This window comes from Maylandia zebra, linkage group LG20, assembly GCF_041146795.1.
Source record: "Maylandia zebra isolate NMK-2024a linkage group LG20, Mzebra_GT3a, whole genome shotgun sequence".
NCBI classification, from domain to species: Eukaryota; Metazoa; Chordata; class Actinopteri; order Cichliformes; family Cichlidae; genus Maylandia; species Maylandia zebra.
This window is the reverse complement of record NC_135186.1, coordinates 11,791,791-11,818,254: the sequence shown is the minus strand read 5'-3', so window position 1 is coordinate 11,818,254 and position 26,464 is coordinate 11,791,791. Positions and strand designations below refer to the sequence as shown.

Below are 26,464 nucleotides of genomic sequence, written 5' to 3'. Positions count from 1 at the left end.
TCTTTCTTTGCAGTCTTGTTTGATCTTCCATTGACTTGTGTTGTTTTGTTTGTTTTTTTTCCTTGTGGTCATTTTCACTCCTTGCCAGTATCACTATTTTCCTGAGTGTTCATGATGTCTTCTTCTGGTGTGTATTTACAGAGTCTGTCAGCACCTCAGAACAGAGGCCCGTTTTTTGCCCCATCCACAAGCAGGAGCCACTGAAGCTTTTCTGTGAGACATGTGACACTTTAACCTGTAGGGACTGCCAGCTGCTGGAGCACAAGGAGCACAGGTAGCTCAGCATGCACATGCCTTTTTCATCTGTCAGCTGCTTGTCTTTCAGCTTTCTTATGTGGTAAAGTGTCTCTATCTTGTGTGACTAATTGCACAGTGTGTTTTTGTTTTTACCCCAATAATCCTAACATTGGGCTACTGCAGTAACCCAGCACACTAAGGTTTAAGAATGATTGCCTACTTTGCTGGCAGCCACTGGTGTCTGGGCATTTTGCACCTCTTTCATATTGACACACCAAATTTAATGTACATACTGCCATGAGGCTTTAAAATGTTTTGTTTACAGGTTAGCAGGTTAGGATTCAGTAGTAATATAATGAGAATATTGTTTTTGTATCAAATTATGCTTATCAGTTTCAATTATTCCAAAGAGAGACTCACCTTTAGGAACATCAACCCTTTTTTCCATTATCTGCACAAAACTAATAAATCGTCTGCCCTCTAATTGAAAGTTGTTTGCAACTTGATGGTATCAAAGTCTATCTAGAACAACCGTTCCCACTCAGCAGCTATCTTAGCAACCCCCCAGGTATTTATCTACACACTTATTTTGAAGCAACTGTGAAAATGAATGAGGAGCGATACTTTTAATGTCAGTGGTCATAAAACAGGACATGAAAACAGGAATAGAATAACTTAATTAATAAATTAATTTTCCCCACAAGGGGAAATCCAAGCATGTGTAGCATGCTCCCCAAAGCTGGTGCCAGGAGTCCAGCGGTCCACCTAAACAAAGGGCTCTTATACTTAAACATATACAGAGTAGGTGTCCCTCCTATACCATAAATCAGTAAGAGAAGGTACGACCTCTCTCATGACCTTAGGATGTGTGTGCATGCCAGAACCCTGTGGAAGGCACACACAGTCTTTGCAGACTACTAAGGATCAGACATCCTATCAATATGCAATTGATTATATAACTAAGCATGTATGAGTATATATTTCTAAGCATAAATGACAATCCACAATATAAAACAGTCAGCGTCTCTGGCTTCTTCTGATGAGCTCTGAGCACATGTCTTGCTAATTCACTTTAAGGGTGCAATAAGCCAAGAAGAACGACAAGTAAACATGGTTCATGGTGATTCAACCTGCCATGAACCCTTATTTTGTGCGTGTATGATTTGGTGTTCTTTGAGTACTGTGTCATTTGTTCTTATATTTTTTTTCCTGATGTTATCTTTCAACTCCCAGGTACCAGTTTCTGGAAGAGGCTTTCCAGAACCATAAAAGCATCATTGACACCACTATGGCCAAATTACAGGAAAAGAAGAACTTTGTCCATTATTCTGTCTCTCAGGTGCAAAGCAGGTGCGACTTTTTCATAACCAGTGCTACCTGTTGACACAGTTGGGGGATGTATATACTTCTGGCTGGTATTTCTATGTAAATCATTTGTGTCCTCTTTTTGCTTACCTTAACCCAGGTTAAAAGAACTTAATGAGACACACAGGAAGGTGGAGCATGAGATCAAAATTGCAGTTTTTACTCTTATAAATGAAATCAACAAAAAGGGCAAGTCTCTGCTGCAGCAGTTGGAGGTAAGAGAATATTAGTGGAAGCTAGTCTGGATCAGAACTTAATAATTTGCTGCAAATTCATAATTGGTTTGGTGGAATGGATTGAAATTACAGCAGCAGTACTTGAACGAATTTATGAGAGCTCAGGCTGTGCCAGGCGACTCACTGTAACAGCGTTGAAACATAGTAATTTCACTGAAATTGCACAGTTAAAGACGTGTGGTTGGCAAAAGGCTTTTCGAGAGTTTTTATGTCTGGAGCCCGGCTCATAGATGCAAGCATTTTGTTAGCCGAACCTTTTTCACATTGTGTTTCTACACTTCATGTATTGTGCCTATTTTCTTATTTTTTTTCTTTGCTATTTTCTGTTAAACTCTACCGCAGTAACCCAGGCAACCTGCAGGGATTGTTAGATTTTAATCTAATCAAATCTAAGGATCTAATCCTTTTCCATGCATGTGCTTTATTTTTGCCTTGAGGGAGATTTGGCTTGATCATGACTTATTCATTCAGCTGGAGTGTTTAGACTCTTTGAGTAGCAATTTCTTAACCAATATAATCTCTCTTTTTGTCTTAGAGTGTGACCAAAGAACGCAGTATGAGGCTTGTGGCTCAGCATAAAGACACTACCCAACTGGCACAACAGATTCATCATGTGCTCAACTTCTGCCACTGGGCCATCACTACTGGCAGCAGCACAGCACTGCTCTACAGCAAGAGGCTGGTATGTTTCTCAAGAGCTCCAGATGATCAGCAGTGGAGATGGTGGAGCTAACTGTATGGCCTGAACAAAGCAGACTTGAAAAAGCATTGGATTTGGCTTTAAGCGGATGCCAAAGCCCCGTACATCCAAAGAATCATACTATATAAAGTGTTTGATCTTCTTTTAATGAATATTTTAGTCACATGACCTAATGATCGTGATCACGTGTGAATTGCAATTAATATAAGGAGGTAGGGTAGCTTGTATGTTAGTGTTTTTATTGCCTGTGGTTCTATGTAATGGAGCAATTTAAGAAGAGTATTTTTGTCCCTGTTGTACCCTGCTGGCCAAGCTGTATTGATATAGTTGCAAAATTAATCCCCTTGTATGTGGATGGATGGCTCTGCCATGTGAATTTAACCGCCTAGCACAAGATAGCCAGCAAATGTGATAATTGAGATAAATTTGTTGTGGGATTGTTGAGTAATGCTCCCAAAGGGCCTGCTGATAAACATAATATTTGTTGCTTGCTTAGCCAGGCTCTGTAACTGAAGAACATTATTCTCTGTGTGTGCATGAATGCATGCAGATCCTGTATCAGCTACGCCAGCTCTTCAAAGTTAGACTGGAGCCAGCACCCCAGGCCAACGGAGTTGTGCGCTTCTTCTGTGACCCCACCTTCTGGGCCAAAAATGTGGTTAATCTAGGTGAGAGAAATGTATACCCAAATTATACCTCATCAACTACCATGTCAGTGCATTAAGTATTGATTTGTTCTAGTGAATATTTCGTCTAATGTTCTTACAAGCTGTTTATTTCTACGTGACAGACACTGCTCTAAGTAAATAAAGGGATCGTTTATTCCGTGTGCTTCTTTAAATTCAGCTCACTGGCCTCCATCCTCTTGTTTTAGGTAATTTGGTTATTGAGAAACCACCTCCACCTGCACAGCCGCCCGGCGCCGTGATGGTAAGCGGACCACCTATATCCCCAGTTCAAGGTCTCCCCAGCAAACACCCAGGACAGATCAACCTGGCACAACTCAGACTGCAACACATGCAGCAGGCAGCTTATGCACACCAGAAGCAGCAGCACCAACAACAACAGCAGCAACACCAGCAGCAAATACAGCAACAGATGCGCATTGCATCCAGGCAGGCAGGCCCATCCATGGTTCAGCAGCAGGTATGAAATCATTCCCAGCTAAGGGGCCATTTTGGAATAAACTGTAAATCTAGTGTAGCAAAAAATAATGTGTTACTAAACCTCTGTGTCAGCAGTGTGGATGGATGCTGCAATACCTCTTAAATACTTTTATTGGCTTCAAATCTGGCAAAAAACATTTACTTAGACAAAAAAGTTCAGTGAGACTTAATTTAAAAACATGTTTCCTGTTGGGAATAAGTAGAATTCTAGAAGTTTGAGAAGCTGTAGTAGTTGAAGTGTCTCCGTAGAATAAATGATTGAAGTGATTGCCATATGAGCATTAATCATCATCATTGACATGTCTCTGGCGACCATGTTTGCTAGAACAGGAGTCGAATATGTCTGTAAGGTTTGTTTTTGTTTTCCACCAGCCCCCAAGACTCATCAGCATGCAGCAGATACCACGAGGGCCTGGGGGTATGAATGGGGGGCCGGGCCCCCCATTGTACCCTTCCTCACACCATATGCGTCTACCTGGCCCATCGCCGGGTCGAATGCCCACCAGTCAGCCGAGACATAATGGACAGCAGTATCCTACGATGATGCAGCCGCAGCTACAGAGACAGGTCAGTACAAAACACACTCTAGTTTCACTACATGGAAATAGCTGAACAGGTGTAATTTTATTATGTAAGGCACATTTAGATTAATTTATTAAATGTGACTGGTAAACAGCTGTTTGACCAAAAATGCCATTCTTAATACCGTTCGTGTATAGATAGACAGAGCAAGGCTGATATTAAGCAGCCTGATAGCTGACTTAAGAAAGTAGTTTGAACAATATCCAGTATATTATTTGGGGGGGAGCCCCTGCAAGGACATGACAGGAGTGGCATCCAGTGTGCTCTGCTGTTGCAACCTATCTACCAGGTGGTCAGGTCTGCTTGCCTGAGCATCTAATAAATTGGAGTGTGTGTATGTAGTGTAGGAGTGTAAGTAAGAAAGTCTAGTATTAAAGAAATAAAGGCATTTTTGAGGTTAATAATTTTTAATATTCTCAAACATTATTAACCTCACCGTTTTTTCTATAAGACACTATCAGGACTTCCTAAACAATACAATTATGGGTGTTTGTCCAGATTCAACCTTTACCAAAGAAAACATCAGCCCCACCTTTATCAGTCTGAGTTTAGACTGATCTTGATGGGTGTCTTTGTACCTCTGATTCGTTAAGCTAATGGGTTATTGTTGTCACCCTGGCGGGTCTGCCTCATGAACTCCCAAGTTAGTTAATGTGATAACTCCAGAACGAAATGACATGAGTTTCAAATTGATGCCAAAGGTGTATCTACTAAAAATCTCTGACTAGTTTGAATATCATTGACCTGGGCCTCTAGATCAGCGAGTCACCAAATCTCATGAATGCAATAACTTGAGAACAAGCTGACGTAAGATTTTGAAGTTCATAGAAGTCTGAGGGGTACCACTGGCAACCGCCAGTATTTTTGTAAAAGTCATTGATTCATAGATGGATATTCATTTTAAATTAACAGCCGATGGTGCAGCCGTCTATCTTCACTCTTCTAATAGTAGCATGGTTAAATTACATCATTTAATCAAAGCTGAAGTTCAATTTGCAGTATGTGCAAGAAGAAACTGAATTAGAAAAATGTAACTACCATTTTCATGTAAGAATATAAAATATTAATAATCTAATTACACTGCAATATCCACTGATCACATTACATAGAAATCTCTTCATTTTTATGTCACCCACTAATATAAAAATGGACATAATTTCACAGATGCTACTTCTTTTTTTTTATTGTGGGGCAAACAAAAGTTTCTGTAATCTATCAAATTATATGCAAGCCATATAGAAAATAAGGATAATATCTGTGAATGTCAGATTTTTATTTTTATTTTTTGTATAATCATCATTTAACCAGATGAGCCCAAAGAGAGCGGACCACTTTTTCCTTTTCTCTTTTTGAATCCAAATTCACTTCATCCCTTTCTTGCATTCTTACTTCAATGGTTTCAGACACCAGACTTGATATATTGTGTACTTGGCCGATTTGTGATGTGATGACACCTTTTAGTCATGCAGTTAACACTGGAAACAAGATTGAAGTCTCAACAAAGGTTCCTGTGAGGGAAACGGGCTGTTAGATGTGTATTTTCTGCCATCTGCTTTCATGTATGACTGTAACAGAATCACTAAAGCTTATCTGGGTGAATAGTGGCGTTAATTTAAGAAATGTAAACTCTGTAAATGTTAAGGTTTTAGCAAAATTCAAAAGCAAGTGTTGTGTATATATGTGTGCACTATTAAATGTAATATTTATTTTCTTTTTTTGCTAAAATGCATAACGTATTTTATAGAAGCACAAGGAATTCACCTTCAGGAGAAAATTGACATTTATTTTCGTCAATTTTCGTTCATTAAAAGATTATTGTCTCCTAAAAATAAGAAATCTGCTGTTGGATGATGTTGGATATAAAGCCCTACATAAATACTTATTTAGTTGTGAGTAGAGCTGCTGGATTGTGACCAAAATCGTGGTTATTGTGGTCGATGTTAAGACCATGAATAAGTAAGGCAATTATTGAGTCTCTTCTTTGACTTTGGCTTTAAGAGATGCTACTAGTGTAGCATTGTGGTTAGCACTTTGAGTTTTCATGTTCTCCTTGTGTCAATTTGGGTTTCCTCTGCGCACTCATGCTTCCTCCCACATGCATATTAGGTTAATTGGCGATTCTAAATTGCAGTAGGTGTGATGTGAGTAAAAGATCACCTGTCCCTCTGTATTAGCTTGTCACAGACCTGTCCAGCGTGTACCCTGCCTCTCTACCTGCAGCCTCCCTGCAATGAACAATGAGCAATGAACTGCTCTTTAACAGTAGATTTCCTTGAACTGAAAATAAAATTGAATATAAAAATATAAATAATAAAACTCAAAGCCTGTAAATTGAATTCTATATGATGCATGCATTGCAGGGTATAACTGGGTTTTTAGAGAAGGTTGAAAAGCCACTGTTAAAGGAAAGGAACACGTTAGATTTTTAACAGATACACATGTAAAAACCTTTTCTCGTAAATTTAACAGTCTTATTCATTCAGAAAAGCAGCGAAACATTTTTTTTGTCCTGAAATGAATGCAGTTAATTGATTTTTAGAATAATTAAGCCAGGGTTATTATATAAAGTCCATTTAAAACTGTTTGTCATTCAGGTTTTAATTTCAAATTTAGCTGTGCTATTATGGAAAAATGAATTTTTAAATTCAATTTTCTACACACAAATGATAATTAAATTTGATGAAGTATAACATCCAAACACACCATTAATGATTCCTTGAAAAGGAAATCTGAAACTGTTGTTCCAGAGAAGGCTGCAAAGGACTTCCTCAGCTCTGCTTAACACTACCTCTCCAGTGTATCTGTACACATTAATTTTCTTGAATACCATTTACTGTATAAAATACCATTTACAATATAAAAATGTACATTTGCTGCCTGCATGCACGACTAGGTAAGAGAAGCTCCACTATATCCAGCCCCTTTTTCTTTGTGTCCAGATGTCTATAGAATCTGAGATGAGCCACCAAAGGTTTCGTTTCTTACTACAATCAGGGGTTTGGCACTTTTTTCTTACTTTGTCATTAATTTGTCTTGTGCAGCATGTGTGGTCATTCAAATGCATGATGATGCAGCAATGTTGTTTGTACAACAAAGATTTCTTTTTTTCTTATTTAAACCTCAGTGAGTGACCTGCTTCCCTCCTCTCCTCCCTCCTTTTCCTCTATACTTTCCCTTCTCTTTTTCCATGTAGCATTCTAATCCAGGGCATGCAGGACCTTTTCCGGTTGCATCCCTGCATAATGCCAATCCCACGAGTCCCACCAGTGCTAGTATGGCCGGCGCCCACGCACACCGTAGCCCTGTAAACCCTGCCATGGGTCCTATTGAGCTCATCCCATCCGTCACCAATCCCGAGAACCTGCCCTGCGTACCTGAGATCCCTCCCATTCAGGTAAGCACATTTTATTGTTGTTCAGTTTTCAAAATAAAGTTGATTAACAATCAACATTTCTTTACATTACATTTCATTGCATTGTTTTTTTTTTTTAATCAGTATAAATTATATAAAATGTGTTAACTCCATCCATCCATCCATCCATCCATCTTCATCCGCTTTATCCGAGGCCGGGTCGCGGGGGCAGCAGCCTAAGCAAAGAGGCCCAGACCGCTCTCTCCCCAGCCACCTCCTCCAGCTTATCCAGGGGAATACCAAGGCGTTCCCAGGCCAGCCGAGAGATATAATCTCTCCAGCGTGTCCTGGGTCTGCCCCGGGGCCTCCTCCCGGTGGGACATGCCTGGAACACCTCACCCAGGAGGCGCCCAGGGGGCATCCTTGTCAGATGCCCGAACCACCTCAGCTGGCTCCTTTCAATGTGGAGCAGCAGCTGCTCTACTCTGAGCCCCTCCCGGATGGCCGAACTTCTCACCCTATCTCTAAGGGAGAGGCCAGCCACCCTTCGGAGGAAGCTCATTTCTGCCGCTTGTATCCGCGATCTCGTTCTTTCGGTCACTACCCACAGCTCGTGGCCATAGGTGAGGGTAGGGACGTAGATCGACCGGTAAATTGAGAGCTTCGCTTTTACACTCAGCTCCCTCTTCACCACGATGGACCGGTGCAGCATCCGCATTACTGCAGCTGCAGCCCCAATCCGTCTGTCGATCTCCGGCTCCCTTCTCCCATCACTCGTGAACAAGACCCCGAGATACTTGAACTCCTCCACTTGGGGCAGGAACTCATCCCCGACCCGGAGTGGGCACTCCACCCTTTTCCGGCTGAGAACCATGGCCTCAGATTTGGAGGTGCTGATCCTCATTCCCGCTGCTTCACACTCTGCTGCGAACCGTTCCAGTGCGAGCTGGAGGCCCTCACCTGATGAAGCCAACAGAACCACATCATCCGCAAAAATCAGAGATGAGATTCTGAGGCCACCGAAGCGAAAGCCCTCCGCCACTTGGCTGCGCCTAGAAATCCTGTCCATAAAAATTATGAACAGAACCGGAGACAAAGGGCAACCCTGGCGGAGCCCAGGAACGGGAACGAGTCCGACTTATTGCCGGCAATGCGAACCAAGCTCTTGCAACGGTCGTATAGGGATCGAATGGCCCGTAGCAATGGGCCAGACACCCCATACTCCCGCAACACCTCCCACAGGACACCCCGAGGGACACGGTCGAATGCCTTCTCCAAGCCCACAAAACACATGTAGACTGGTTGGGCAAACTCCCATGCACCCTCGAGTATCCTCGAGAGGATAAAGAGCTGGTCCAGTGTTCCACGACCAGGACGAAAACCGCATTGTTCCTCCTGTATCCGAGGTTCGACTAACGGACGAACTCTCCTTTCCAGCACCCTGGCATAGACTTTCCCAGGGAGGCTGAGGAGTGTGTGTTAACTCTTTGTTAGGAAATTGTGTATCGCAGCACTAAAAAAAACGCAAATAGTTGCGCAATAAATATTAAAATGTATAAAGTTTGTATATGTTGTTTTCTGGTTGTATAATTGTTAGAGTGAATTGTTAAATGTTGTCATTTTTATGCTTACCATCTCTACATTGTTTTAACTCTGTGATGAAAGGAATTCATTCACCCAGATTCTCGAGGTTCTGGGCGGGGGCTGTAGTGTTTTATCACAGGCACATCCTATCTGGAAGATCTGTTTCTTGTGATGTTGCTTCCTGCTTTTATGACCCTTTTGGTCAGCAGGAGGTATCACACACACACACACGCACACAGATGTTTACACATACACACGCATAGTGCCTTGTCTTTGTAACCATTTGGGGGTTTTACGTGGGTGGTGCTTTTGCTGTGATGTGTATTGTGTGAACTGTTTTCCCAATAAAAGGCAGCAAGCGGAGGCCATCGTTGGGGTCATTTTGTGGTAGACGCCAACGAGGCCTCCCTTGCAAGTACATCGATCGATCGCTGACTGTTTTGTTTTCTTCATGATGAATAAGTCTCTAAACCAGCGGGGCTTGTGGAAACACAGACCCAACAATAATCACTAGCACTGAAAGATGTTTAATATCTGTGAAGCTTAGATTAAAAAAACTCATAAATTAGATATTTGAAAACATGATGAGCAATGTGTGAATTTGTATAGTTACATAAAATGTGTCATGTGACCAGGAATGGTAAAGTTAGTTGCGATTACATGTGTCTGTAGCTGGTGGTGTTTACCTTGGTTGGATATCACTATTTCATTATTTGTTTATTTTTATTTTTGGCCTCTTCACTAACTTTTCTCTATCGCTCTACTTTTTTTGTAGTTGGAGGATGCAGGTACCAACTACCTTGGAGACCTTATGTATCGCGGGATCACAGCCAGCAAGCTTCAGCTGGGTTCAGTGGACATGAACCCCTCACCCGGACTATCCACACACTCTCCTGGATCTTCAGGTATCCGCATGTCTTTTTAAAATATCATTTAATGTTTTATTTGTAACGTTGTTGCAGTTTTAAATCACATACAGTCTATGGGATATTCGGGCGGCATTAATAGCTTTGGATTTTTAGCCTTTGATCTAAATGACACTGATTTTTTTTTTTCTTCTTCTTCTTTCTTTTCTTTCCCTGCTTAAGTGCTGTGTACATGTTGAAGAGCTTTAATGTGTACCCAGAGAAAGAGGTGATCATGGATGTTTTGTTCCTTGTTTCATTTATGTCTGCAGGTGTGTCTAATTCCCATACGCCAGCACGGCCTTCCAGCAACTCCAGCACAGGCAGCAGGGGCAGGTAAGACAACATAAGTCAAAATTTTATTAGCAAGGAGAAAGGATTTACAAGTGTTTCCATGACCTTTAGCATAGTGTTGGGTCCATAATAATGTAAAATTTTTCATTTATATCATTTACATCTGTAGCGATAATATAATCATATAAGATCTACAATATGAATATATTGTGGTATTATTTTAATATTGAAAGAACTGTGTGGGAAAATGCTTTTTATATGTGCAGTAATCAGCTCAAAAGTAATTGGACTAATCGACACTAAACCGGTCCAGCTTAGGTACAAAAAGGGGTCGTTTAGATTAAGATTGAATCCTGATGCTGTGAGGAGCTTAAGTAAAAATCTGCTGTGGATGTATTGACTATTGTTTCTGTTTTATGGCAACATCATTCACTCAGGAGAAAATGTCCTGATAAATGGGTGTGATAAATTGCTTTGTAAAGAAAATGACTGAACAGAACAGTCAACAATGCTTGATGAGTTGTTGTTTGTACAAAGATGTGAAGTAGAATTGTGGATTTTGGCTGATGCAATAAAAAAGCTACCTCTGTAAAAATGATGGACAAAGAAAACTGTGGAGGATAAATAGCAACTACTCTTTGTACCATCTCATCTTTCAAGATAAGCGGTGTTTCTGTTATAGTTTGGGCAATCAGTGGAAATGCTCGCACACTGATGATTTTAGTGCCGATGGAGGCAACAGGATGAATGCACAGGATGAGTGTACAGGAGTCTGCTGTGTGCTGAGATTCAGACAAATGTATTAAAACTAATTGAAGGACTCTTTAGCATCTTTGAAATGCTGACAACACAACCACATTAAAACAAATACATCTTACTGGCTGATTTAGTCACCTGTTGAAAGTCTGAGCTGCACTCAACTTGATATAAGATGATGCTCCTATCAGAGCATCACCAGAAAACAAATAGTGTCTCCTCTGTAGATCCAGGGTTTCAGGAAGTCTTTGCTTCTCCTAGGCAAGATGTATTAAAGGTGCTCTATTTCACAGTGTTTTCACTGTTAAATGTGATGTTAAATTTGGCAACTGTAATTTTAATCTTTGCTATGTTATTTACATCTTAACATGAGAACTGTATGTGGTCTGGAACGGGAGTCAGACAACTTTGCATTTTCCTTCTTGTATCTCCATTCTTCTGATTCAGAAATCGTGCGTTTTTGTTCTGCATTTATTAATAAAAAGGTTTGTTTGGACAGAGAAAATAAGAGTGCAGAACAAATAAAAGTTATTTCAAATGAAATAACCCTCTCTAGCCTATCTATTTAAAAATAATGCTTTACAAAAACGACTGGGTCAGAACAAAATTCATGTTCTTTTCCAGTTATGCAGGTTTATTCATAATAAGTCAATTATATATAAATGAGGAAGCATGATAAAATTTGGTTTGTTTTTATCTGTTTCAGCTGTAGTTCTGCAGGAAGGGGAGGGCCAGGAGGTGGAGCAGCAGTGGAGCAGGTGACGGTGAAGCAGGAGCCTGGTACAGATGACAGCTATAGCTGTCCAGCTTCTTCTCTGAAGACAGAGCGGGGGAAAGATGCTGGAAGGAGTGCCTGCATGGTATGATATATACAGTTGTAATGTGATAATATCATATTGCAGTACAGCACTGCAAATTCAACAGAAAAGTGATATGATAACACTGTTGACAAAGCTGTATTTAGTTAGAGTAGTGTCTTTATTTTGTCAAATATTGTCGTTTTGCATTAAAACACTGCTTTGTGTGTGCTTTTCCCCTGAAGATGAGCAGTCCAGAGAACAGCCCCCATCCTGTAGTGGGAGCTGTATCTGCAGGCCAAGACGCTCTCAAGGCTCTAGGCGAGCGCATCAAAACGGAACCTCAGTCTGAGACACCTTGTTCTGGACTCAATGACTCCAGTACAGCCGCGTCATCTTCTTCCACAACCACAATGACCTCCACTACCTCGTCAGCCACAGAGAGCAGCAGCACCACGACAGTCGCTCCACTCACTAATGGAAACTCAAATAAGGGGGGAGAAACCAAAAGGAGTGAGGCTTCTACTGGAACCGGGAATGTTGAAGGGAAAGAGGATGACCCAAATGAAGACTGGTGTGCTGTTTGTATCAATGGCGGTGATCTGCTGTGCTGTGACCGGTGCCCCAAAGTGTTTCACATGAAATGCCATGTACCCACCATAAAAATATTTCCAAAGTAAGTGATTACAATGGAGTTTTATTTTATTTTATTGATTGGACGTCCCCTAAAAAAAGATTACAGATCTCCCAAATGCTTTAGATTAAAATCTTAATTTTACAAGGTCACTCTGTGAAACATAGATGCAATAAAACTTCAAAAGCACAATAAATTAAAATAAAAAGTAGTTGGGTGGATTTCAGGAAGTCACAGATGCAACAGAAAAAAGAAAGACATTAGTAATATAATAGCCGAATAATAGTCACAGGCTGTGATACCAGCAGACGCGTTGATCTCTTTAAACCCCCAAACACACTTCCATGCGATTCTGAATGTGCTGTGTGTTATTTGTGTGTCACAGGGGCGACTTTCTCTGCACGTTTTGTCGGAGTATAACCAACCCTGAAATAGAGTACTGTGATGATAGCAGGAAGGGCAAAGGAGAGCCGGGCCTGAGTGCTGAGGACCAAAGGGTCAGTAAAACAACCACAGTAATCCACATTGATGTGACTGATACAAGGCAACTAATTCTCTCTTCTTACGTCCTCAGAAATGTGAACGCCTCCTGCTGTACATCTTCTGTCATGAGCTCAGCGTGGGCTTTAGGGAACCTGTTCCTAGCTCTGTAAGTAGCACTGTGTCAGCTGTGCTGCACCACCATTGCTGCTGTGAAGATTCTACTTCCTTGTGTTGTTAGCAAAATTTAATTGTTCCTCATTTCGTGTGTTGTTTGACATTAACTCCTGTATTTTCTGTTTTTCTTCCAAAATTAATAAATGTCCGATTATATGGGCTCAAAATGTGGTCATAAATATTTTGTACTTTTAAATCGGTTTTGTACTTGTAAAAAAGATTTGTATGTGAAAAAAAAATTTGTGCGTGTGTAAAAAAGATTTGTATGTGTAAAAAAGATTTGTATGTGTAAAAAAGATTTGTGTGTGGACTTAGCCAAAAAAACCCTGCAAGTTACAACTACGAATTTTGACCCTATTTTTCTTCCTTTCATCTGATTGGTGAATGTCATGTCAATCACAAATGTAACAATCCAATCAGAGAACAGATGGGTTTGGCTGTCGGAGGGGCGCTTTTTTTGAACTGCAGGTCTTTGAAGGGAATAAATGCCCTTTTACATGCCAACCCAGCGTTTTCCTTCATCACCACGAAGGAAAAAAGTGTGGTCGTCCGAGTTTGGTGATTTTTGTGTCACAGGACTACGTGTTTAATACAGGGACTTCCACAGCCTTTTCAACAGCGCTGCGGACCGCGGGGTGGGGGCGGGCAGTGTTTTGGAAATGACAGTCTTCATTACAAAGCTTTCTTCGTTATGAATTAGCATACATGTTTTTATTGAACATTTAAAGAACTAGCAAAAAAACACCACAAACTATTGTAGTTCACATAAAGTCAGAGATAAAAACGACAAGGAGCAGGTGCATCTAGCACAGGTAGAGCTGCTGCAAAAACTCACAGAGCTCAGCAGCAAATTCTGGATCCTTTGCTTTTAGTTAGCAGTTAGCATTAGCAGCACATCCTGCGTCCGATGTGAAAGGACTTTTATGCTGCGCGCTGTGACTCACAGCAATGGTCCCGGGTCAGCCCTGGCGTTGTGTTAAACTAATCCTAAAGTAATAATGTATTTCTAACCACTGATATACCACAACTTTTTCCTTTCAACAGCTGCTGAAAGTAAGGGGACCTAACTGCTATCGGATATTTATATAGAGATTACCCTTCAAGGACCTGCAGTTCAAAAAAGTGCCCCTCCGACAGCCAAACCCATCTGTTCTCTGATTGGATTGTTTAATTTGTGATTGACATGACATTGACCAATCAGCTTAAAGGAAGAAAAATAGGGTCAAAATTCGTAGTTGTAACTTGCAGGGGGTTTTTTTGGGCTAAGTCCACACACAAATCTTTTTTACACATACAAATCTTTTTTACGCACACAAATCTTTTTTACGCACGCACAAATTTTTTTTACAAATACAAATCTTTTTTTACGCACGCACAATTTTTTTTTTTTTTTACACATACAAATCTTTTTTACAAGTACAAAATATTTATGACCACATTTTGAGCCCATACGATTACTGTAGAACTGACGGTAGCTTGTGGTCTCAGTGGATACACTTACCCCACTTTTTTGCTTAAAATTTTTTTTCTTACAATTTTTTTCTGATGTATTGAAAAATTTCTGTTCTTGTCAGGCTCTTATTACCACATATAGAACCACCTTTTATATTTTTAACTGATTCTTCGGGAGGGATCTTCCTGTGTTCTGGTGGTTTGCAGCACATGCCAATGTGACCACAGCATTTATATGTCCCAGCCACCTGCCTTTTGCAGGTCTTCCTCTTTGCTTTCGCCTCACATTTCTTACCTGTCCTTACTGTCAAGCTGCAAATACAGGCAGAAATGCTGAAAGAAAAAGTTTAACATTTTAAAAGTGAAGTGGTATTTTGATTTTCATGGCCAGAGGCCATCTAAAAACTGAGGTTGTCCTCTCATTGCTCTTTCTTGTCCTTAGAATTTTAGAAATTTAGAAGTTACGACACTAGGTCCAAAGGGTAGGATCTCCTGCGACAGATATCAAAATCCACACAAGTTTGTGTAAAGTAATGTATTTGTACCGTGTTATTTCACATGTTCTTTGGCATGTATTCGGTATAAGTTACTCAAACATGCTGTGCTAATAATGGGTTTCATTTTGCTGTATGCCCATTTATATTGGACTGCACTATAGCATGGCTGCAATTTACTGCTACCACAGTTGTGGGTTATGACAGTGTTTAAATGCATCTTTGTTTCTAAACGTCTGATCTGCTGTTGGGGTTTGGGGAAATCTCTAAATTCTAAAAGCTTTACAATCTAAAAACGTTGTTTACGTCTCACCAAAAGAAAAATATTTGGAGTCATGTGAAATAATTTGAGATGTTATCTGACCTGCTTTTTTAGGTACCCAACTATTACAAGATAATCAAGCAGCCCATGGACCTAAAGAAGGTGAAGAAGAAGCTGCAGCTGCGGAATTCCCAGTACTACCAGTCTGTCCAGGAGTTTGTGTCCAATATGCGCCTGGTCTTCAAAAACTGTGCGAAATACAACGAGGTGAGCAGCATGAGTCTTGAGACTGCTTCAGGGAATGGCATCTGCTTGTGTGTGCATGCAGACGTGGGTTAGACTGATATGGTTTGATATTTGAATTGCCTGCCGATTCAAAAAATTGAATTATTTGACCATTTTCATGGTCAAACAATAAAAGGCAAACCGTCATATTTGTCTAACCTGATTATGAACACTGCCTGGTATTTCGAGGGGAAATTGGGTGTTTAGGTAGAGTGTGTTCAGTTTCGTACACTAACACTGGCTGTTGAAGGATGGAGTGAGTGTCACTGTGCTCTTTTTACACTGGCTGTTGAAGGATGGAGTGAGTGTCACTGTGCTCTTTTTACACTGGCTGCAAGAACACCGTGTGACTGTTAACACCGTCTGCGTTATAATGAAACCCCACATTTTTGTTTTTTAATGGATGGCTGTGATTACCTGTTTATTTTTAATACAGTTCACATAATGTTCATCTACATTCTCCTTAGGAGAAATAATGCATTTTTACACATGGATGTATTTATTTTTGTTGTTTCGTGGCACTGAAATGCTGGTGGTTTATCAGGAAGTCTGGACTACAGTTCTGGCTAATATTGACTGTGAACACTGAGCCTTGTAGCATGGCTTCACTATATAGATGCAGTGTAATATAATGTGACTGAAATTAACAGCAAGTATGGTTCTCATCTGTGAAGGATGTTGGTCAAAACATCATGTGATTAGCTGGAATGTAATACTTTCTGGTTTTCAGTGAGAGTTGCCAAATATCAGTGAGTCATTCCAGTGATTATGATAGTCGCAAAATATAAAGTTAGGTCATTCATTTATAGTTTATCGTTTTTGGCATTTTTTTTTTGTCTTCATTTGGATAGAAGTGAGTATAGCTGGGAAACGGGGAGAGTCAGGAAAGAGGAAAATGGTAAAGGTGTGACCAGCTAGGAATTCACTGCTGCTTGATGGCATATGTGCCCATGTTAAATGCTGTGGTCGCTTCCAAAGATACATTTATTACATACCAGTGGTTGAGACATCAGAGATGCGCTTCTGTTAGAGAAAGAACACCAGTTTAAAAAATGTATGGGATGCTGTGTAACAAAAAACCAAAACAAAATGCATTTATTTGTAAATCTCATAAACCCATGTTTCATTCACAATGGAACATAGAAAACATAAAATGTTTAAACTGGGACTTATTTTCTCATTTTCAATTTGGTGTCAGCAACAGGTCTCAAAACAGCTTGGATGGGGCCAATAAAGGTCTGGAAGAGAAAGTGGTACTAAAAATGGTGATGACATTGAAATTGACACATATGGAAAAAAAAATCATATGAACGTGATCCAGAAACTGTCTCCTCAGGGCCAACGCTCATTTAAAATGGAGTGAGACAAAGTGGAAATGAAAATGACAATGAAATTCGAGAACTGTTGAGCAGGCTACAGTCCTCCATGAGATAAGAATGGGACTGCTTATTCCTCTCCCATTCCTCTCCCCAACATCCAGCAGCAGCTCTCCTCAGTTCTCATATGTTTGCAGATTATTGTTGAAACACGAGGGGATGCTAGACAGTGGTAAACATGGTCCTGTCCTAACTTTCTTTTTTTCTTTTTTAAAAAAAAAAAAGATGTGTTGCTACCATCAAATTCAAATTGAGCTAATATTGTTTTGTGGAACAGTAAAATGCCTCAGTTTGAACATTTGATGTTTTCTGTGTTTCACTGTTTGTGTTTATGAGATTTACAAATAACTTTCATTGCATTCTGTACGATTTACATTTTAATGTAAACTTACATTGAAATTGGGGCTTTAAAACAAGAAATGTGACTGTTGTTGATACAGGAAAAAAGATGCCAGAGAGCTAAACTTGTATTCACTAAAGTTATCACTAGCTGCGTGTGGCTTCCTGTATCCTGTGCGATCTTTACCTGCTGTTAATTTCTGCAGTAATGGGGATACGCACTTTTGTATTCGAGCACAGAAGGCCCGAACAGATTTCTGATCTGTTATTATGTTACCTGCCTATGCTGTGAACTCTTTTCTTTCCCCCTGCTGCTTCACTGTCTTTGTTGTAATGTTATTGCCCCTTTTTAGATGTCTCGAATAATCCAGGTTTATGATGAGGAGAAACAGATTAATACACAGGTAAGCCGTTTCAAATGGAGTGCAGATCTCCTGCCCCCTCCCACTGAGGCTCCAAGAAAAGTTGTACCCCTTTATTAAAGAGAAGAGAATTTCCTTAGATGATGTATGAAGATTAAAGTGTCATTTTGACTGCGCACTGTTTAGAAAAGTATGTCAGATGAGAGGGTGTTTGGAGAATCAAAATAAATCTGTTTAAAAGTGTTTCTGTTTGACTGTTGATGGCTTTAAGTCTGTTTAGTTTTATCGTGTAAGCCATAGAGCATCCAGTGCCTATCTACTACTTTTTTTATTGTTTGTTTGTTTGTTTGTTTGTTTGTTTGTTTGTTTGTTTGGAAAGGGTGGAGGCTGTTACATTTCGGCTTTTTTGTTTCTATTTGACATGCACGTGTGTGCCTTGTGCATATAGTGAGCGTCTGAGGATTTCAACAACCTTTAAATAGTCAGATACTATATTTGACCCTACTGGCTGATTAGATCACTAAAACTTTGCAACTTCCATTTATTGTGGAAATGCTTCAGGGAGCCACAGTGGGACAGGGAGGCAGGAAATCCTTGCTCTGTACATCAAGGTTGAGCCGGGGTTACCCCGCCATCAGGAGTCTTAACCAGATCTAATTTGTCTCCTCATTCTCCTCTTCCCCTTCCCGCTTCAACCTATTCATTCTTTCTGCCCAATGGCATTCTCACACAATCTTCCTTCATGTCACTCCTTTTCCCACCTCCTCCTCTTCCTCCTCTGACAGGTGGGATCAGAGATGGCGATATCCGGCAAGGCAGTGAGCCTGTACTTTGAGGAGAAGTTGCAGGAGATCTTCCCAGGCCAAAGCTTTCCTGAAACAGCTGAACCCGAATCTCCGCAAGAAAAAGAAAAGGAGGACGACAATACAGACGACTCCGAGGATGACTTCATACAGCCCCGACGCAAACGGTTGAAAACGGATGAGAAAGTGGTCCACATCAAGTGAGACCCTCATCACGAAGGAAATGAGAGAAGTGAAAAACTGCCTTCCTCATATCCCACACTTCTCTTTGGAGAAAGGAAACACAAAAAACAGATGAGAGATTCTGTAAAAGAAGCTTGGTTTATTTCATCCTTGGCTTTTGAAAGAATTACTCTCAACTACACTAGACATCTGCTTTTCTGAGAACTCTTTACGGACTGAAAGATGGAAGAGCTGCATTCCCTTATTATTTCATGGACATTCAGATTCGCTTGGAAAGATTTTGAAGTAGAACTTGTTTTGCAGTAGTTAGGAAAAGGTTGTTTCTTTTCTATCATCCGTTTTCATATGTAGATTTGTTGTGACAATTGCTTTATAAAAACAAAGAAACCCCCTGTTCTGTTTAATGTATTAAATATATACTTTGACAAGAAGCCTACCAAGTATTTGTATGACTTTGTGGAAACGTTGTGTAAATAAGAGAATCTAGCTCACTGAAGGTGTTCCTGCCGTATTAATGTTTGGGTGCGTCATCAATAAAACCTGTTCTTGAAATATAACAAAGAGAATGTGTTGTGTGGAATAGATTTGAGGTTATCAGAGTTTGCTGTATTGTCATTATGATGACGGATAATTCTAGTTTAGACCTGTTACGGGTTGGATTTCAGGATATTCCTTTGTCCAGAATGGTGCCGCTCACAGCAGTCACAGCTACATTTCTTTATAGAAAGCCTCCAGTCCAGTTACACACCTGTCACAAGGAAAGCCTGACGTTTACCGGCAACAATAGCGACTATACAGACAATATCTGATACATTTGTAACATCAGCAGTCAATAATTTACTCTGGCACATCATCAGGCTTACTAAAGCTGCAGGCTCATTAACTAAAGGAGTGAGTAACTATTCTATTAACCTAAAACCTTCATCATTCCAGGTCTACATTAAAGTATCTGAAAGGCATTAAACAGACTTCAGTCAGTAAAAAGGAATAATTTCCTCTTAGATTCTTTTGAGTTGATGCAGTGTTCCTTTAGAGGAAGTCCGACACCGACCTCAGCGTTTCTTCGTGTTGTAATGACTCTGACACATAAAACTTGAGCGTCTCCTCATGGCTTAAACTGGTCTCCGAGGACCACGTGACATCGGAAACTTAGGAAGCCTGTTAATAAAAGCCACGCGAGCTGACAACAGAGACTTTAGATGCTGAGTCGCCAATCTGACAGTCAGCTGACGCTATCGTGGAGTGTTTAAAAAAAAAAAAATAGGAAATGAGTCCTCTCTCTGCTTTCCCGTTCAACATCTGACGTTGGAGTTCATCGTGCTTTTCAGGTAGGATTTAGTTGCGGAATATGCAAATGATCAGAAATATTTTTATTATAATATTAGGTTATTTTGCCACCTCTAATAAAATTGCCTTAGTTGTCCTGTCGAAGTTTAAAGTTCCTTTTATTTTATTTTCTAACATACAGCAGGATTAACTTGTATTGATGTAATTATCGTGTGTATGCTGCTTACTCAAATACAGTAAATATTGGTGACGTGGTCTACTACAAAGGCTAGAATAACTAATGTAAGCAAATGAACCACTTTAACAGGACTTGGCAATATGTGATGGGAGTATGTGAAATGTGTGAGCCTCACTTCTGCAGGTATGTGACAATAACGGGAAAACGTACTGTAAGCATGTCCCTTCGTCTAAATACACTTTTCACAACTAAATTGTGTGAATCAGAAAATTATTTATTATATAATAATTTGTCGACATTATAAATAACCAAAATACAGATAAATTATATTGGTTTAAAATCAATGCGTTAACGCACCGCAGGTCATATGACGAGTATGTAATCACGTGACTCGTGACTCACGGCTCTGACGCTCCACCAATCAGCTCACACTGAACCTGTTTGTTTCTCGCTTGCTTCGTTTTTACCTGCCATTTCTGACTTGTTCTTCTGAGGACTCCGCCGACACCTCCCAGGCAAGATAAATTTAGCACTTTGTTTACTATGAGTGGGGTCGTTTGGTGATGTTATCCACGTAAAAGCCGCGCACGTGATCCAGTAAACGGTTATCAGGTAGCTGCCGCTTAGCAGCTTAAGCTAACAGACCGTTTCTTGTTATCTGTTTTTGTATTACGTCTGAAAATAGTTTTAGGGCGATGCTAGCTGAATGTGGAAGTGAAGCGGCTGTTTTCATTTTTGTTTCGAACGGCATGTAGTTTGAGGTCCTTATGTGATGTTGTCGGTAGTGTCCTCCGCGCTTGTGCTATCATAGTGACTGTGTAGTGAAGATCTGGTTTCATAAGCTGAAGGTGTTGTTGTTACAGAGGCGTCGGTCAGCTTGAAGAACAATGTCCACAGACGGAGTCCTCACACGCGCCACCCTTGGATGGACTACTTCAGAAAACTTCACTTCTCTGTGTCCTAATGGGTCCAAATGGGTTTGGGAGGGCCTTGGGGAATGTGCCCAAGATGCCAGAGATATGGCCAGCGTCTACCTGGGCCTCCTGTCCATCCTCTGCTTCCTGGTGTCTTCATTTCCGTAAGTTTTTATGTTGGTGTCTGTGACTCTGAGCAAACCTTAACTGAACTAAGTGACCTGTATATTTCCATCTCATCTCTCTCTGAATAGTCAGATCAGTAATGCTGATTGTAATACTGCCTCTGATTACAGGCAGTATTACAACTCGTGGAAAAGTGGGAATATGGATCAAGCGCTCTCCATTTGGTTTTTGCTGTTGTGGTTGGGAGGTGACTCTTGTAATCTGATTGGGTCATTTTTGGCAGATCAGCTTCCGCTTCAGGTAAGTTGTAGGGATGTGATCCTTAAGTGGAGTTTAATGTAGAAAATATCAAAAGCAGTGGTGGATGCTCAGTGGTGTTTGTAAAACATCAGAAATTATGTGTCACTGGTTTTTTCTTTTATTTAATCCCCCCCCCCCCAAAAAAAAAAAAAAAAAACAACTTTGTGTGGTTTGCAGTGTAATGTCGAAAATGTGTCATTTTTGTGTCATTGATGGAGAGATTTCGCAGTTCTTTCCTCCCCACTGCTGTCAGACTCCACAACAAAGACTCAAACTGATCAAACACACACATCCACACATGTGCAATAACACTAAGTGCGATACTCTTTATCTGACAAAGTTGTACTTTTACTCAGTTGTATTAAGCATTTGTATTCTATTTTTATCCTATTGTATATTTTATTCTGTTTATTCTACTGTATATAGTATTTTATTCTATTCTGTACAGCTGTGTACAGTATTTTATTCTTATAGTATTCTAATTTTTGCTTCATAACGTTTGCACTGTCCACTTCCTGCTGTGACAAAACAAATTTCCCACGTGTGGGACTAATAAAGGTTATCTTATCTTTTCAAGTTTATGTCAGCTAACTATTTCTTGATCAGTAAAATTTGTGTCATGTTGTTTTAGTTTCGCAATGGGCTGCATAGAAATACTGATCCATACAGCATTTGTAGACTGCTTTTTGGTTGTTGTTGTTTTGTTTTTTTTAAAGCAAATTCCATGACAACAGCTAAATCTGTGTTAAGAAAGTCGTTTTTTTCCATTGATCTGTGTCGTTTTGTTTGTCTCTCTTCTTTTCATTCAGCAATACACAGCTATTTATTACGTTGCAGCTGACTTGATCATGCTGAGTATGTACACGTACTACAAGCTGAAGAACAAAGCTTCTCAAGGTGAGCTTTTTTTTGGGGGGGGGGGGGTGTTTTGCCAGCAGTTTTCAATAGAAGAACCAATACCTCTCCTAGAATGTTGTAGCCTCTTTAGACCTGTGTGCTATCGACGTGACGAGAGGTTAATCTGTGTACCCTGTATTTATCTGATGAGGTGTCGTCTGGTCAATTGATTGAGTAACTTATATGTTGTCCTTTCACCAGGCAGGACACGTTTGCTCGTGGTTGGCGTATCCTGCTTCTTATGCTTTGCCACAAGCCTCACCCAACTCCCAGATGTAGGCCCCCACAAGGAAATCATTTCTTCTGGGTTCAGAAGTCGCTCCTTGCTCTCAACCTCTAGCACTAGCTCTATCACAGTGAGTCCTGTTTATTTGCTAAACTGATTTGAAGAAAACTTTTTTTTGTATGTGTGTGTAAAGTAGCATCTCCCCCTCTGTTTCTTCAGCCTTTTACCACTAAAGAGATTATTGGTTTCTGCATTGGGTCAGTGTCATCAGTCCTCTACCTCTGTTCCAGAGGTCCACAGATATACACTAATGTGAGTATGACAAAGTACGGTCTGGTATAAATGTGTAAAGGATTCTGCCCGACATCCTGCAAAGTGTAGGCAGTAGTCAGTAATCCAATGTTATAAAGAGGGAAAAATTACTTTAATTTGTCTCAAGGTTATTTAAGTCCTAGTGGCAAGCAAGAGTAGTATTTCCATGACCACGTACTGCTCCAAGTTTTAAATTATCTTTTAAATAAAGAATATTATCCAGTTAAGTTCAATATGTAAGCTAAAGCATGCTCGCAAATGTTTACTAAAGTGAAAGAAGAAATTTGCTGTACCTGAACAAGAGAAAAAGCAAGTGAAACGGCCCGTTTCCCTTGCTAAAAACGAAACTAAAAAGCGCTATACTACTACTGCTTCGTCTCTTACCTGATGTCAGCCCGATTCAGTTGCATTTTAGTTGGTAAACCCACATAGTCTTGCTCACCCACTTAAACTGAGACTGTAACTTGCATGTTTTGGTAGATAGCTCAAAAACTAAAAAGAAAATCTATAAGTGTTTCGACTTTATCCATCTAACCGTGTACTTATTGGCTGTTGAAATGTCATCCATTCCTTTGTAAATAAAAGTGAATAAATTAACACAACATTTTCCTCACTTCCTTTTTCTGCTGTCTCGTTTTCCCCTGCAGTTCAAGAGGAAGTCGACACAGGGAGTTTCTTACTTCCTGTTCGCGCTGGTCATCCTGGGAAACACTACATATGGTCTAAGCGTCCTTTTGAAGAACCCTGACCTGGGCCAGGGTGAGAGCAGCTACATGATCCACCACGTGCCCTGGCTCATCGGCAGCCTCGGCACCCTCAGTTTAGACCTTATTGTATCCTTTTAAGAGAAGCGAAAACATGTACGGGGAGGCTGGGCCTCATGCCTCTGCTGCATGTATGTGGCACATATTTATGAAATTCTGACCGGAAGGGCAGCAGAGCTCTTTAGTGGGGATTAGTTGATTGTGTATTGAACACAATATGGCATATTAATAGTTGCAGGGAAACGGGTTCATGGTTAGGAAAGAAACAAGTCAGTTAAAGCTGCCTCAGTGAAGCCTGTAGGCTACTTCTTTCTTTGCACTGCGTTGAAATGAAGCCACAAGCTGTTTTGTTTTTAGTTAACAGTGACAGTGCAGAAGGGAGCAGCCTGATGATGACTGACATTTAGCAAACATCAGATCAGTGTGGTTCCCTAATTGTGGGTAGTGCGTGTAAATATTTATCTTGGGGTACATCTCTGCTGTCACTGTCTTATGCAGCTTATTTAAAGCTAGCCCATAATCGGCACTGGGACATGGGAAGGTATAGTGGACGTGTTTCTGTGAACGCTGGTTGATCGCTTCAGCCCAGTTTGGAGTCAGTGTTTGCTGAATAGTAGACTGTATTTTTTGTACTATGAATTATGGTGTTTGTCTTTCATTACTTTGCGGTCAAATATTCACTGAAATGAGTAATTAAGGAAGCAGCTGGAGTCTGTACTCTTCTGAGTGAAATCCTCTGGTACTGTCTGCTTTTGCATTTAAAAACAAACAAAACCGAAACATTTTTATGTTCTTTAACGCTGTGATCCAGATCTCTGTCCAGTTCCTGATGTACCGTAACGCTCGGCCACGGGTGGAAGTCAACCACGATGAGACAGCACCTCTTATCAGGAGCTAAACCAGAACAGCCAGAGCTCATCGGTGGCGATCGACCGAATGCTCGCTGTCAGTCGGATCCTTACAATCATCTTTCTGACGCCATCAGGATCTGAACTGGAGACTTGGTGTTATAGATGTATTTATTATGCTGTCAGCCTCTTTAATGTTTACAATCAAGTTTTGTATGTGATTAGTACAGCAGCAATTGAAGTTCTTCACTTTTAGTGAGTTTTACTTTTAGCGTTAAAGGGACGGTTAAAGGTTTCGGGTGTCAGACGTGGATGAAAATATCCCCGTCATCCTGAGACTGAAGTCTCCAAGCTCAGACTTGAAATTTCTAGTAAAAACATCTCGGCTGCATGTGAGCAAGCAAGGGACTGAAACCCATCTCCTATCAAGCAGGCTTGGTGGACCTGTAGCAAAGTATAACACATCCTTTCAGAAAAGGTGATCAGCCTGTATTTGCTTTGATTACCATTATGACAATTTTACTGTTTAATCAGTTTTATTATAACGGGGGGGACATTTTTCAACTTCCTGTAATTGGCTTCCCAACAACAGCAGGGACGCCTGTTTTACTAATGGCCTTTTGTGAGCCTTTGTGTGCCCCGGTGCTTTCATAACGATACCGTGGAAAGAACTTCAGTCACTTTAAATTTTTAAAACGTGATAAATCTAAGGATTATAACAAGCCCAGATGTCTTTTGTCAGCAGGAGCCACTTGTTTACTAAGAAGTTAGGTGAACATGGCCCCTGAGCTCTCAATATGATGCCAACGCTCATGTGATATTATAAACTTGCTGCCTGGAGTGATGATGTCACTGAGAGGTTTCTCTTTTATTCTGGTGCTTTAAGTTGCCAAACCATTTGTCAGCTAGCTAACCACTGCATGAAGCCCTGATCTCTGTAATTGATACCTCCTGTAACTTGAATCCGGTGTTTTCCGGGGAGGGTACACATGACTGTAGTGATGTCTAACTGAACAAAAGAGTCACTTGTATTTGGTCAGTTTTAATTGGTGGTCGCACCAAGTGCCATGCTTATTTGTTTGTCTGGATCAGTTTTTATTGCACTGGTGATGAAGTCACATCGCTTAGCACAGATTTTCAGTACCTTCATGTTTTACATTTTCATCTTCAGTGTTTTGCACAAAAGTATGTACCTGCAGGTCTGGTAAATGTAACTTTGGGATAGAGTACTGAAAAGATTAAACTCATCCAGACCATATTTGCTCTGCTGCTTTCACTTTGAGTAAAGTCTCTGTTTTTTATTGAGTCATTTAGGATGAGAAAGGAGAAAAAAAAAACTCTGGGGTTCTCCGTCTCTAACAGTTTACTTTCTTGACAACGCACATTTTCTTTTTTCTTTCTTTTTTTTCCACCCAGTAGAGGGCAAGGTCTGCACTTGGCTTTAATTATGACCTTTCGGCCTTTGCCTCTGCTGACCTGAACCCCCAGTGCAACCGCGTTTGACCTGCTTCTGGGAGGCCTCGACAGCTTTGTTGTTTTTCTTCATTAGCAGATTCACACTGACCCCTGAGTTGCACACCCACGCGTACCCACACATTTTCTCTTACTATTAAACATATATAATCCACTGAAAACACTAAGGGCCCACCCACAGAGGAAGTAAGGTCAGAACAAAACATATCAAGGGTTCAGTAAGTGTGTGTGTGTGTGTGTGTGTGGGGGGGGGGGGGGGGTGAATAGTGTGCGATTGTGAAACAGTGGCGGAGAGATTGTTAAACATGTTGGGGAGTT

The 26,464-nt window shown here is 40.5% G+C and overlaps 2 protein-coding genes across 6 annotated transcripts in view; both read left to right on the top strand.

The window, feature by feature from the left end:
- The window catches only part of trim33 (tripartite motif containing 33), a 34,391-nt gene extending 15,004 nt beyond the window's left edge, over nucleotides 1–19,387 (top strand). The window contains exons 4-21 of one of the 4 annotated variants that reach the window (XM_004575399.5): nucleotides 142–274; nucleotides 1,471–1,587; nucleotides 1,703–1,817; nucleotides 2,374–2,520; nucleotides 3,089–3,206; nucleotides 3,413–3,684; nucleotides 4,077–4,271; nucleotides 7,226–7,282; nucleotides 7,480–7,680; nucleotides 9,998–10,127; nucleotides 10,400–10,463; nucleotides 11,884–12,037; nucleotides 12,220–12,650; nucleotides 12,994–13,105; nucleotides 13,183–13,257; nucleotides 15,588–15,740; nucleotides 17,827–17,877; nucleotides 18,621–19,387. In XM_004575399.5, the coding sequence (XP_004575456.1) occupies nucleotides 142–274; nucleotides 1,471–1,587; nucleotides 1,703–1,817; nucleotides 2,374–2,520; nucleotides 3,089–3,206; nucleotides 3,413–3,684; nucleotides 4,077–4,271; nucleotides 7,226–7,282; nucleotides 7,480–7,680; nucleotides 9,998–10,127; nucleotides 10,400–10,463; nucleotides 11,884–12,037; nucleotides 12,220–12,650; nucleotides 12,994–13,105; nucleotides 13,183–13,257; nucleotides 15,588–15,740; nucleotides 17,827–17,877; nucleotides 18,621–18,842 (2,747 nt within the window). In that variant the 3' untranslated portion in view covers nucleotides 18,843–19,387. The remainder of the gene's footprint in view (nucleotides 1–141; nucleotides 275–1,470; nucleotides 1,588–1,702; nucleotides 1,818–2,373; nucleotides 2,521–3,088; nucleotides 3,207–3,412; nucleotides 3,685–4,076; nucleotides 4,272–7,225; nucleotides 7,283–7,479; nucleotides 7,681–9,997; nucleotides 10,128–10,399; nucleotides 10,464–11,883; nucleotides 12,038–12,219; nucleotides 12,651–12,993; nucleotides 13,106–13,182; nucleotides 13,258–15,587; nucleotides 15,741–17,826; nucleotides 17,878–18,620) is intronic. The other 3 variants (XM_004575401.5, XM_004575400.5, XM_004575402.5) reach the window with 3 other exon arrangements.
- A 637-nt stretch (nucleotides 19,388–20,024) lies between these two features.
- On the top strand, nucleotides 20,025–25,931 carry slc66a1 (solute carrier family 66 member 1). Of its 2 annotated transcripts, none has more exons than XM_004575398.5 (8): nucleotides 20,025–20,149; nucleotides 21,150–21,364; nucleotides 21,497–21,626; nucleotides 22,436–22,523; nucleotides 22,725–22,879; nucleotides 22,969–23,061; nucleotides 23,709–23,894; nucleotides 24,637–25,931. In XM_004575398.5, the coding sequence occupies exons 2-8, from the start codon at nucleotides 21,174–21,176 to the stop codon at nucleotides 24,721–24,723; spliced, it is 930 nt and encodes a 309-aa protein (XP_004575455.1). In that variant the 5' UTR covers nucleotides 20,025–20,149; nucleotides 21,150–21,173; the 3' UTR covers nucleotides 24,724–25,931. The 2 variants fall into 2 exon arrangements, with proteins under 2 accessions (XP_004575455.1, XP_004575453.1); XM_004575396.4 differs by lacking the exon at nucleotides 20,025–20,149 and adding an exon at nucleotides 20,647–20,801.
- The last annotated feature ends 533 nt before the right edge of the window (nucleotides 25,932–26,464 follow it).